The 12758-nt window shown below is 37.6% G+C and overlaps 2 protein-coding genes across 2 annotated transcripts in view; both read left to right on the forward strand.

Annotated features, from left to right (window-relative positions):
* Erich1 (glutamate-rich 1) overlaps positions 1 to 12758 on the forward strand; it is a gene marked incomplete at its 5' end in the record, with an annotated part of 52793804 nt that overhangs the window by 49743058 nt on the left and 3037988 nt on the right.
* The window catches only part of Csmd1 (CUB and Sushi multiple domains 1), a 1600021-nt gene that overhangs the window by 300569 nt on the left and 1286694 nt on the right, over positions 1 to 12758 (forward strand). For both annotated transcript variants that reach the window (XM_087588866.1, NM_001037327.2), the window contains exon 2: positions 8549 to 8765. In XM_087588866.1, coding sequence (XP_087444992.1) covers positions 8549 to 8765 — 217 coding nt within the window. The remainder of the gene's footprint in view (positions 1 to 8548; positions 8766 to 12758) is intronic.

Here is a 12758-nt window from a genome sequence, read left to right on the forward strand (position 1 = left end):
ATTACCTTCATCTATCACATGCCTAAGTGAGTCAGAATACATCACAGATGATTTTATGATGCAAATCTCTTATGCTGGGAAAAGGAAGGCATGGAGTAATACAGCCTGAAATGTAAAGACAAGGGGTCCAGGGAGAAACAAACAAATGCCAGTTCATTCAGAACACAGAGCTGGGCACCTCTGCATGACAGCTGTGTGGCACTGTTTAGTCTGCTGATAGTTTTCAAAGCAGGAAGCTATTCCATGGCCCACTGAGTTATACTTCCCTCCAGAATGGTTTATGCTTCTTGGAGGATGGGAGTTGTCTATAGATGATCAAATAGAGTACTCAGCACAGATTCAAATTGTAACTGCAATCTCTTATCTATGCAGTTCTTGCTTGCTCTTCTTCTCAGAGCCCAAAGCAGACTTGGGTATCTTGATGCACATGCATAGCTGCCATACTTCTCAATGTGACCAACTCAGCAGATTGCTCAGGCCAACAGACTCCGCAGGAAACAATTGATCTTACTCCTGTCCTTCGGGTACCAGGGTGGTAGGAAGGATAGTTTGACAGTCATGAGATAACACTTGTTATCTCTGATATTGGAACAGTAAATGGACTTTATTTCTAACTTACGAGTTATCTTTACCACTTAATATAGTATCTTCTCAGGAAATTTGGAGGAATCTAACTCTCCCATTCACTACTTGGTCTTAAAAACTTTCTGGAATCCAGGGACAAGCCTCCACAATGCTGTTTCTCCTACATTTTGTGTGGCTACAAAACCAGTATCATGCAGATTATGTGCCCAGTTCAAGAAGTAATTCACATCACCTATACCACAGCTTCGATGGCTTGTCAGAGCCCAAATGGACCTGTGGGTTCTGAAACTAGAGAACCCCTTCCATAGATGGCAGTTTTGAGATCATAATCAGCTTGGTAACACTCTTAATCCAATCTGTCCTTCAAAATGCATTGGCCTCTTTATGAGCTGGAGCCCTTGGAGAGTGGGCTCTTATACCCAGAGCAACTTTCCAACTGTCCTCCTGTGAATTCTGAGCTTCCTATTTGGTTACGTGACAGGGACTTTGTCTGCACCCTTTTTATGTTCATCTTTAAACTCACTTATATCCCTTCCTACAAAACCAAAAATTTCTTTTACTTTTGCTTTCTATTTGCTGCCCTGTGTCACTGTAAACCTAAGAACACAGTAACAACTATTCAACCATCCTAAAGCTCCAATGTCTTGAAATTCTTTTTCTGTGTGACTTAGTCCACTACTTTCTAATTCAGTCTCAGTTTCTCAAGACATGCAAAATGCAGCCAGATTGTCTGATAAAATGGAATGCTAAGCAAGTTTCCTGGAGATCCCTTCTTCGCTTAACAAATACCTGTCCCATGCCTACAAACCTCTCTACAGTATCTGCATTCTGGTGTTATGAGATAACACTGAAATTTCTGTATAAACTCTTTTTGCTGTATTCTAGGCTTTGTCTAACTTGGAGCTCCAAATGTTCCCATGTTATCCCATCAATCAGAACCCAAGTGTTACAGCACACATACTCAGTGTTACAAAAAAGCATTCTGTATTTGGCACCATATTCTCTGTTTATGTCTTTCCTTATAGAAGAAGATAACTGACTGATGCCATGCAGGAAGAAGCAGGGAGACTACAGAAGTCATTTGCAGAAAGGAGGAACATGGTTAAGGATTATGTTGGCTCATTGTTTATAGAGATACATTGTACCATGTCAAGAATGCTATCAACCTAGACATATGAGGCTGGTCACATTGCCTCTGTCCTTAGGAAGCATAATCTGGTGAGGGGTTGTATTTCTATTACGTTGCCCCTTTCTTACTAACCTGCGGGTGACTCCATCTGTGTTTTTACTCATGTTTCAATGTATCATGTATCAATCATTGCAAACGTGGATTTCAAATATCTTGCTTTTTATGGCTATCCTTTCGGATAGTTTTTATGTTGGTTAATTTTTGTGTTTTAGATTAAAACTACACTGAGCCATGAAGATTTGTTTTTTTTACATTGTTGTCTTTTGGAAAGATTATTGTTTTATGTTTAGCTCTCCAATCCATCTGGAATTGAATTTATATATTGTGTGGGACTGGAGTCAATATTTATTTTCCCAGGTGGACATCTAGTTGAAATATCCACCCTCTTCCAAGTGCTGTTACCCCTCCTCTTACCAGTGTGAAGCACTAGCTTTGATTTAAGTCTGGAATTGGCAATTGGGTGGGTCTTGGGGTTTTTATTCTCTGCCGGCTGCTTATCTTAACCAGAATCAATCAAATTCCATTTTAATTACTGCAACATTTCATTCAGATGTGACAGTGAAGACTATACAATCTCCAGTTTTATTCTTTCTCAAGCTTTCTCTGAAAAGCCTTACCATTCACTCCTCATCTAGTGTCCATCTTAGGCATGGGCACATTGAAAATCTCTTCACTGATTACAAAGTATAGCCAGGAATGATATTCTTTTGCTGAGAACTTTTGAGCAATTCTTGAAGATTCTGTCCGAGCCTGTGGGAAAGTTTGTTTAGTGATCAAACAAGACTCATCTTGCAAAACGCATCATCCTAATAGATCCCCTGAAGGCTGCCTAAAGATTCTCTCCTGGGAACTCTTTATGTCTGGTGACCTGGTACCACACGATGGGTGTCAAACACTGACCACTTTTCAGCTAACATTTTTTATTAGTTTCCTTTTTTCTTTTCTCCAATTCATAATCGAGCCTTCATTTTTCATTATTTACCATGAAGCAAGAATTGCTAGATAAACCAGGAAAGCGGTTTCCTTTAAAACCCTTTCAAATCCCCACAGCTTTAATATCCAGTTGTTACAGTATTACGGTTACATTTAAATTTATTGGAAAATGGGTTCTTATTAGTTCTTTAGTTTTTAAACTCATAAATCCCTTTCAATAAATGTATTTTATTAAGATTGTACAAGCTCCCACAATCATTTTATAATATAACCATAAAAGATTTGAGATCACTAAAACCTACTATGGTGATTATTTTTTAAGATTGAAATATAGTTGGAAATAATTCTCTGTTTGCAGTACAACAAAGAAATCTTGGATAATACATTCTAGTACATATACAACATACATCAATCAGAGCAAGTGCAGGTTCCTTGGAAACTTCCTCCACAGTCCTAGTGTCAAAACATTTAAGAATGCAAAATGTATCAGTGGGAAATTGTCCAACTGAGAGGGAAGGTAAAACTACAATGAATATAGAAATCATTCCATGGCTGTCTCCAAACCAATTAGATACTAAAATTAATTAAAATGGAATGTTTTGCACCTGTCCATGTTGGTAATATTTGCAGAAGATTGGGACCCAGGACAGTGAGGCAGAGAGCAATTGGCCTTTCCATACCTTTATGACATCCCTTTACAACAATTTCCCCCGACTTTTAGGTTGTTCAGGACATGCAGTTGGTTAGAGATAACTAGATACAGGAAAAACTATAATCACATGGGGACTAAGTGGTTTTGCACTGATGGTATTTCTATCATGGTAGAGGGATGTGAGGATGGACATGGAATGAGGTCTTTGAGCCAAGATGATGAAGGAAGGACCAGTAGAAGTAGCAGTAGAAGCTTTTAAGTGAGGCTGGGAAAAGAAAGAAAAGGAAAGGAATAGGGAGTAGAGGAAAGGAGAGGGGAGGAAAGGGAAGGGAAGGGAAGGGAAGGGAAGGGAAGGGAAAGGAAGGGAAGGGAAGGGAGGGGAAGGGAAAGGAAGGGAAGGAAAGGGAAGGAAAGGGAAGGGAAGGGAAGGGAAGGGAAGGGAAGGGAAGGGAAGAAAAGATGTCTAATGAACTAGGGAGTCAGCAGATTGTACATCTAGTCTTCCCCAGTTAATCTTTATGGCAGAGTGTCCTCATAGAAAGCCTGATCCTGCAGCGCATTCCAAAGACAGGTGTGTGGAACTAGCTCAGAAATACAAGTGTATTAGGAGAATCCCTGGGACTTGTACACACTCACATGCAAATGCACATGCACTTGCATACACACACATACATTCCAGGGAAACAAGGGCAAAGGGACACATTTCCCTCAGTCCCTTTTCTGCTCTTCTTTGTAGAAGTATGTCTTCTTCTTCCCACCCCCATGCGCCCCAAAATAAGACTCATTCTCAAAATATACGTACAAATATTTTGGCTCTTCATTGCCTAGATTATAACTTAAAATAACCCAAATATTCTAATCTACATTCTGGCATGCGACTCGTTACTCCTGCTGAGGCATCATGTGTCATCCCTATCACATGTCGTGCTTGGTACTATCCCAAAATTATTTCTGCTGCTCAGATATCCCATCTTTTATTCTACCCTGTCCTATAAGCTATAGTTTTTCTTTTTTAATCCACAGGTGACGAGTGAAATAATACATAAGATACTATCTCTGTAATTCCCATGTTTAGTTCAATAAAAGGCTCTTTTCTTTCAAATATAAACTAAATATAATAGTAATGATAATGAAGGCTATTAGATATAGCTTACATTATATTGTATAGTTTGCAAGTATTTAGTGATTTGGAGATAGTATTCTATTATCTATCCTATTTTCATGAATTAGAGTTTTGTCGCTAAGTTATTTTCTGTCCTATCATGTATTGCCATCCTCAAAACTTCTTAGACCTAAAAATAGTTCCTTAAATCCAAAACAATTTTAGCTTAATTGTGAGACTATACCTATGAAGTGTTCAAACAGATCAGAGACTTGAGAAGGAATAATTATTACCTAAGTTAAGTAGGAAGTACAGAAAAGTAGCTTCCAAGATTATATAAAAGAGAGACACAGTCAGCTACCTACACAACTTCCCTAAACTGTCTCTAAAACATTGGACCATCCATCTTCAGCCTTTCAGGACCAGTATATCTGAGAGAACTTTTGTGGAGTGGGAATAATGAAGGACTCACGTATTGATAGTCTATTTCCCTATTTGTCGTTTCTGGACAACATTTTGCTTGTAGTTGATGCATGGGCATTTTCTTTCCCCAGTAACTAGCTTGCCAAATATGAAGCAACTCTATATGGCGTGTTTGATCAGCTTCTTTGAAGTGGGAAGAGGATACTATCAAGAACAGGCAAATCTCATATTTAAAAAGCTCTTTTAATAATGAAACAATTTCTGGATCTCTGAGGTTTTTGAAGCCCAACTATCTATTTATAGGATATCTGAATTGTCATATATTAATTATTGAGTATCTGAATAACCTTCAAAACAGCTTATTTCAATTAACTAAATTAGTATTTAATATGACTATGAATCTGATTGCCTGACTATCAACTTGCATTTCTTAACCATTCCTAACAATTCATACCCTGAATTTTTTACCATCTCTGTTTGTAATAACAGCTTTCTAAAAGACTAGAACTTTATACTGCATTTTAAAAATTATGTAATTATAATACATAAAATAAACTTTGAAAACTAATACATTATGTGGATCAAAATAACCTTAAATTTATATCAATATATAATAATTCATATCCTGAAAACAAAAAAATCCTTATTTGAGAATAGCAATAGATCTATATTGAAGAATAAATTTAATAATATATTCTTTTATTTCCCCCTTTTCTTTTTGATACACTTCCTCTTACCAGAGAAAGAAAGAAAGAAAGAAAGAAAGAAAAACAAAGAAAGAAAGAAAGAGAAAGAAGGAAAAAAGAAAGACAAAAGAAAGGAAGAAAGAAAGAAAGGAAGAAAGAAAGAAAGAAAGAAAGAAAGAGAAAGGAAGAGAGAGGGAGGGACAGAGACAGAGACAGAGAGACAGAGAGAGAATGGAAAGAGAAAATGAAATCCCTGAATGTAATCTCTCTATTTACTCTTTTCCCTCTCTAAGTCTGTATTTGGAACCATCCCCTTTTAAAATACAACAAACATCTGCTATTTATTGAATGACCCATATTCTTCTACCTCACCTCTTATAATTGCTTCCTGTTGATTTTGGACATAATCTTCCTTTTGAGGGACCCAACAAAATTACAAAAATGGTTTGTCTTAAGAAAGGTAATTATAACATTTGTTGTCCAGTCTCTATGTGCTAACAAAGTTTGGAGTTTAATTGGAGTACTTATTAGAACAGTATGTAAAGATAGACCAAATAAGCTAGCTGTTTTGATGTTGTCTTAGAAGCAAGTCTTTAGAGGAAACAGCGTTGATGTAGTCTAAGGAAGGATCAGACGGGAAGCTAGAGAAATTAGTCACAACATCTCAGCATCCCTGAGAGTACATCTTTCTTTTTTTTTTTTTTTTTTGGTTCTCTTTTTTTTCGGAGCTGGGGACCAAACCCAGGGCCTTGTGCTTCCTAGGCAAGCGCTCTACCACTGAGCTAAATCCCCAACCCCCTGAGAGTACATCTTATCAGCCAGCGCTACATTCTTGATTATTTTTTTCTGTGACTATAAAGCTTTTAGATGTAATATATATTTCTGTATTAACACTACGTATAGAATGTGCACAGATCAGTTAAAGATGATTTTCTGCTTTTTGTTTGAACAGATGAGAGATATTTGTCTTCATTAGAAGTTAATTTGATCATATAGCCAAAAATCTATTCATTCCATCTCAAAGGATGACATACAATTATAAGAGAATGCTATACCCAATCGGATTATTTGCCATGTATAGATCAAATTTTGGCTTCAGAAATTTTTATATTTAAGTCAGTTTCAGAGATGTCCACAGTTATATGGATCAGCAAATACATCACCTGTTTGTTTGGTCCTTTTGGCTTTTCTGTATAAGGTCTTCAGGGGTTTTCCCTCGGGTCAGGTCTGTTCTTGATTTTTTAGATGGAATTCAAAGCCTTTTCTTCTTTTCTGTTGACACAAACACAAAGCCTCATTCTCAACTTTTGTCCTTTTGTCTAGCAGTTTGAAGTCATCATAGGTATAAACTGATCTAATCTAGCAGACTCTTTTCTATTCAGGTCTGCTCCATTTGTACCTCTATCAAAGAGGTTGTACAATATCACCATTACCATTGAACATGTAACCACACTCATGTTGATAAATCAAAACAAGACTTTATGAGATCCAAATATACTCCTCTACAGTGATATATTTTTACTATTATTCGTTGAGATGCCATTTCTTTGTGTAGCCTGCGATGTCCTCTCGAGGAATCTATCTGTCTCTGTCTTCATGAATAAACTAAATTGTCTTTATATACATTTACAATTGATGTGTATTATTTTTAATTGCTAAGGTTATTGCTACTGATTATTAAGCAAAAATTTACACTTCTCCTTATTTCCAGGTCTTGCTTAGTAGAAAGCGCATGACTTTCCTACTTCCTACAAACTTTTTCTCATTTACGAATTCCTCTTATGTTTTTCAATCATCTTGGTTCTTTCCTGGATGGGATGTTGAATACAAGAGTTATGAAATGTAGGAAGGTCTAGGTATCAACTTGGGAGCTATGTGTGTTTTCTACACAGTTACAATTCCAAGGATTTATTTAGTTATTCCACCAACCAGTTATAATATTTTCTTAATCCATATAGGTTATCCTACTTGTGAAACGGTAATATTTTTGGTGAAGATATCTTTGTGGACTTTTTTTTGGTTTTGTGTTTATTCTTTAATCTTCCCTTACAGTCCAGTCATTATCCCCAATTTTCGTTCAGCCTCCAACTGTTCCTCATCTCAATCCTACTCCCCTGTCTCCAAGAGGATGTTTCCACCCCCTATCTCCAACCCACCAGATCTCCCCACTCCCTGGGGCCTCAAATCTCTTGAGGGTTAGGTGCATCTTTTCACACTGAGGCCAGACCAGGCAGTCCTCTGCTTTATATGTTTTGGGGGCCTCATGTCAGCTAATGTATGCCGCCTGGTTGGTGGCTCAGTGTCTGAGAGATCTTGAGGATCCAGGTCAGCTGAGACAGCTGACCTTCCTATGGGGTTGCCCTCCTCCTCAGCTTCTTCCAGCCTTCCCATAATACTTGTTTTCTACCCTGTGCTATGTTACTATTTTCGTCAAGTGTCATTTAAACTGCATTGTTTAATGATTTCTATCTTCAAGAAGTTAAACTTTATGATCCTATGGCGTTTTGTATCATAGCACTCCTGGTAACACAAAACAGGCTCAAATCCATTCTTGGAAGGCTAACCATGGTGCTTACTATCATTGTTACACATGTTGAATTTAGCTGTATTGAACCTGTATGCATTACAGTGACATTAATAATATCGATTTTGTCTGTGACTCCAAGTCTCTAACAAAGAACTGATAGACAGAGGGTTTTTAGCTTTTTGTACAGATCATTCATGGATAATCTCTTCCTGTGTTGTCAAAAATTGAAGCTAAAGACGGTATGAATTCATAAATATCACTCTATGATTCCCTTCCATTCCATCTGCTATTCTCCTGCTATCCTTGAACACTGATAAAAATTGCTGTTTAATATTCCTGCAAAATACCTCTAGAATATATCATTAAAGACTGGTCAAAATGTCAGGGGCATTCTTAAAACTATAGCTTGATGATGATAAGATAACATATTATTTTGTGTTTTTCTACCTAGGTCAGAACTGTGGTGGCCTGGTACAGGGACCCAATGGCACCATCGAAAGTCCTGGATTTCCCCATGGGTACCCTAATTATGCCAACTGCACCTGGATCATTATCACTGGGGAGCGCAACCGGATCCAGCTATCCTTCCACACCTTTGCCCTAGAAGAGGACTTTGATATCTTATCTGTCTATGATGGACAGCCCCAGCAAGGGAACTTGAAAGTGAGGTAAAGTGCCAACATTTCCTATCATAGAGTAGTGGGATGTTTTGTTTCTCCATTCTGAAATATTATGTGTCATTCATACTTCTATAACAGAAAAATATTCTGTTATAAAGAAACATAAGGGGTAACATCTTCATTATATGATGAACATTTATTTCTAACTTGCAAACTTATTATTGAACATAGTTTTAAATTGCTCAAGATCTGCTAAGAGGTATTGTCAAGATAATTAAAATAAAGAGACTATGGGTTATTGTTTTTAAATAATTGTGGTTTTCAAAGAGAAAACGAAGAAATTAAGTGCAAGGTTCAACTGAAATACTAGCAAAGCAACCTCTTTACCTTGAGAGAGCAGAATCAGGGAGAATTCTCAGCAACCCTGAATTCTGGAAAACCTTGGGTGAGACAATCTCAATTCTACCTTATTATGATTATGTCCTTTTCATCTGTGATTTCTACTATAAGAAAAAACAAATTTACTTATATGATTTTATATTTTTCATTAGTAAGGCAAGAAATCACACAATTAATTTTTAATTGGTAAAAAAGATGATATTCCTTTGGAAAAATAAGATCTTTTCTACTAAATTTAGAAACTGTGCATCACATGATTTTGACTGCTGTGCTGTGTTCAAATGTAGGTCCTCCTAAATGGTAGGTAAGGATTCTACCTACCAGATGTACTTGCAAACCTAGGAAAGAGAGTGGTATGCACATGTAAGGCTAACAAAACCTTTATACTCTTGGTTTCTCACTTTCTAATAGTTGGATTGTGTTTATTACCTGGGTTTTTATAGCATGATTGACAGTAAACAGAAGGAATAAAGATGCTGAGTTTAAGAAAATGGTATTACTATTATAGCCATCTGAAAACACATCCACCTTAGACAATTTATCCATGTCTTTGTGGAAGGCAAGCAACTCTCATTGGAAACTATCTATGTATGTAGTTGATAGATTTACATCACTGTAAAATACATCATTAACATGTTCAAAATAATCACTTTCAAATATATTCTATTTGTATGCTGATTCAGATATAATATCAACAATTGGGGATATCAGTTATCTGCCTTTAGAAAACACTTTGTGAATGCTGCCATGGATCATGCAGCGGCTATCCCCATTTATTTATGAATTAGGTCATTTTTCTTTCTTTTGCTTAAAATGGATGGTGTGTGCTGTTACTGGGAGTGTGGGCACAGTATCTACTTACATGGCCCTGATTCTTTGCATATGAATTCTTCTCCTGAATATTAGTTATACATTTGTCTTTATCATGCAAGTGCTGAGCATGTGAGAAGCCATGTGTTGAAAAACGGAGCAAAAATGACAGAGCAAAGCAGAGGAATTATTGAATGTTGTTCATTTCAGTATCACCACACACAACTGTAGGAAAATTAGTTCTTTTGACTTCTATTAAGACGCCTACTCAATATATAGTCAGAAATATTTCTTCTTTCTATTAATTTTTTCTATATTTCTTTCACATATAGGAACTCTTTCACATGTTAATTTGATTGATACCTGTCTCATGATTTTCAACATTTTGTTTCCTGCTTGTGTCCTTGTGGTGCTACTGATACCACTTTATGTTGGTCCAGTCTAGAGTACTTTTCTTCCCCTGCTTGCTGTTGTAATATAAATCATAACAGGAATACTGATATTAAAACTACTAGGCTCCTTGCATTTTGCAATGCAGTCCCACTGAGTGGTACACAGTTTATGTCTAGGTAGCTGCATAATTATTCATGAAGTGACATGCAATGTTGCCAATCAGCTTCTGCTCAGTGGTATTTACAATGGGGAAATCAGTGAGAAGGAAAAAAGGAAGAAGGGGAGGAAGACGGGGAAGAGGAAGAGGAAGAAGAGGAAGAAGAGGAGGAGGAGGAGGAGGAAGAGGAAGAGGAAGAAGAAGACTGGGCCCTCCAGTTGCTTAGCCTCTTTATGCTGCACTGGAGTAGAAGGTACTCAGTAGTCACACTTTTGAATGTGTTCTGAGGTCTGGATGCTTCTTTTATCTCAACATAGCATATCTGAGTCCTTCCCTCTGATCCACATCTAGAGGCCTCTGTGTAGTCCCATGTTAGGGATTCATGACCTCCTTGGGAGTCTCTTCTAATAACATATGCTGGATATCCAAAGTTATCCTACCCTGGTACTGCTCATTGCTACCCACATGTCTCATGGCGTGAAGGAAATGGGACTGTGAGTGTTGCCAGGGAAATCAAGGGAAAGAGTAATTCTCTTTCACTATTCAGCCATGGTTGATGGCTGAGATAACCATTGTAATTAGTACCAAACTCTAGTTGGGGAGGGTGGTACTGAAATGCATGTTATTCTTTCTCCTTTATATCACAGTTTTGTGTCTCAAAGATAATTTGCCAATAGCTCTTAAGGCAAATAGATACTCAGGAAGGACTCCTGAGGACAAGATCGGTGTGTTTCTGACTTACACAGCCATGATGAGTGTAGCTTCTGCGAGCTGCCCAGTACTGCTAGCAGGACAAAGGCTGTTTGCGCTCACTCCAAAGAAACACTGACTAAAACTTAGCAGGCAGTTTGTCAAGCATTTGAATGTCTGGTTTTGAAAGACAAAAGAAAATTCTTTCATTTTCATTTTCATAATAGGGAATATTTTTCTGGATAAATTTTAAGTGCATACCTGTTCTCCAACTAAGAAAACAAGGTTTTCAGCTTAGAGTTATGCTCTGTAATTTGACTACAACTCAGGAATATATATTACTACATTTAAAATGTATCTTAAAATATCATTAAAAATTAGGTCCACCAATATGGAGCTATGAGTAAAGACATTTACCCCCTGATGACCGAATTTCAGTTCATAGAATCTATATGATAGAAGATAAGAAGTGATTCCTATAACTGTCCTCTGACCTCTGACCAAAAAGCTCATTTCTGACAGGCGAGCCTACTTAGTACAGTTATTTTTTCACTTTTCAAATGCAACATAAACCCTTGAGCCCCAGCAAGGTGAAGTTAGTAGGCCTCCTTCTATGATGAGTGGGGTCAGCCTGTTTATGTTCCTTAAATCCTTGTTGGATTAATCTGCCCCTCAATGAATATGATTACAGCTACTAACTTAGGTCTATGTACAACTAACACAAAGATAAGTGGATGGCATTTCCTTTATGTGTCCAGGGGCAATGTCTCCCGTGGAGACTGGCACATAAAATAGGTTCTCTGACTTTGAAGGAGTATTTGTTTGTCCCAAGTCTGGAAACAACTGAAGGTCTCATCATTTTTCAACCATAATTCTGTAGTTATATCAGAGGTTGGACAAAAGAAATACATCCAAATCTCAAAAGTGAAGGAGAAGGAAAACTGGAGCCCAAAGTAGGAGATAATGTTGATGCTGTTTTATGCTCAGCATGGGCTGGGTGACCAAGGGAAATAGCCACAACATTTAGACTCCGCTGACACCCTGAGCTCATAGATTAGCCCTGATTTTCTGCTGTTATCATAATAATTGGAAATAAACATGAGTGTTGGACCATTAGTAACAGGAATTCTTACATTCACATTGTTAAAATACCACATTCTAATTATTCAAACCTGGAATGGCATCCTTGAGTAGGTTAATCACTGGGAGCTCTGCTAGTGCTTACTTTGCAGATGGTAGTGTGACAGAATGACAGTTCAGAGGGCTGGGAAGGGTTCAGCTGCACAGTAAGAACATTAGATTAGAGATATGGCCTGACTGAAATTCTGTCTTCTTGTTCCCACTGTCACTATGTGGTCCCAAGGGCGCAGTTTGTGGATCAATGGCCAGATAAAAATCAAAGGATCATGCTATTTTTAGCTGGAATTATGACACATACCTTGATTAAGGCTGGGGTAGCCATGGGTTGAGTTGTTGCGGATGCTGCTCAGAGATGCTGTCCTCATGCTAACCCCAGACACAGACACTGCCTGACATCTGTCATTCTTGGCCAACTGCAAGGTCAGGAAGTAAAGAGGATGATCTGCATGTCA

Source organism: Rattus norvegicus, chromosome 16 (assembly GCF_021556685.1).
Source record: "Rattus norvegicus strain SHRSP/BbbUtx chromosome 16, alternate assembly SHRSP_T2T, whole genome shotgun sequence".
NCBI lineage: Eukaryota > Metazoa > Chordata > Mammalia > Rodentia > Muridae > Rattus > Rattus norvegicus.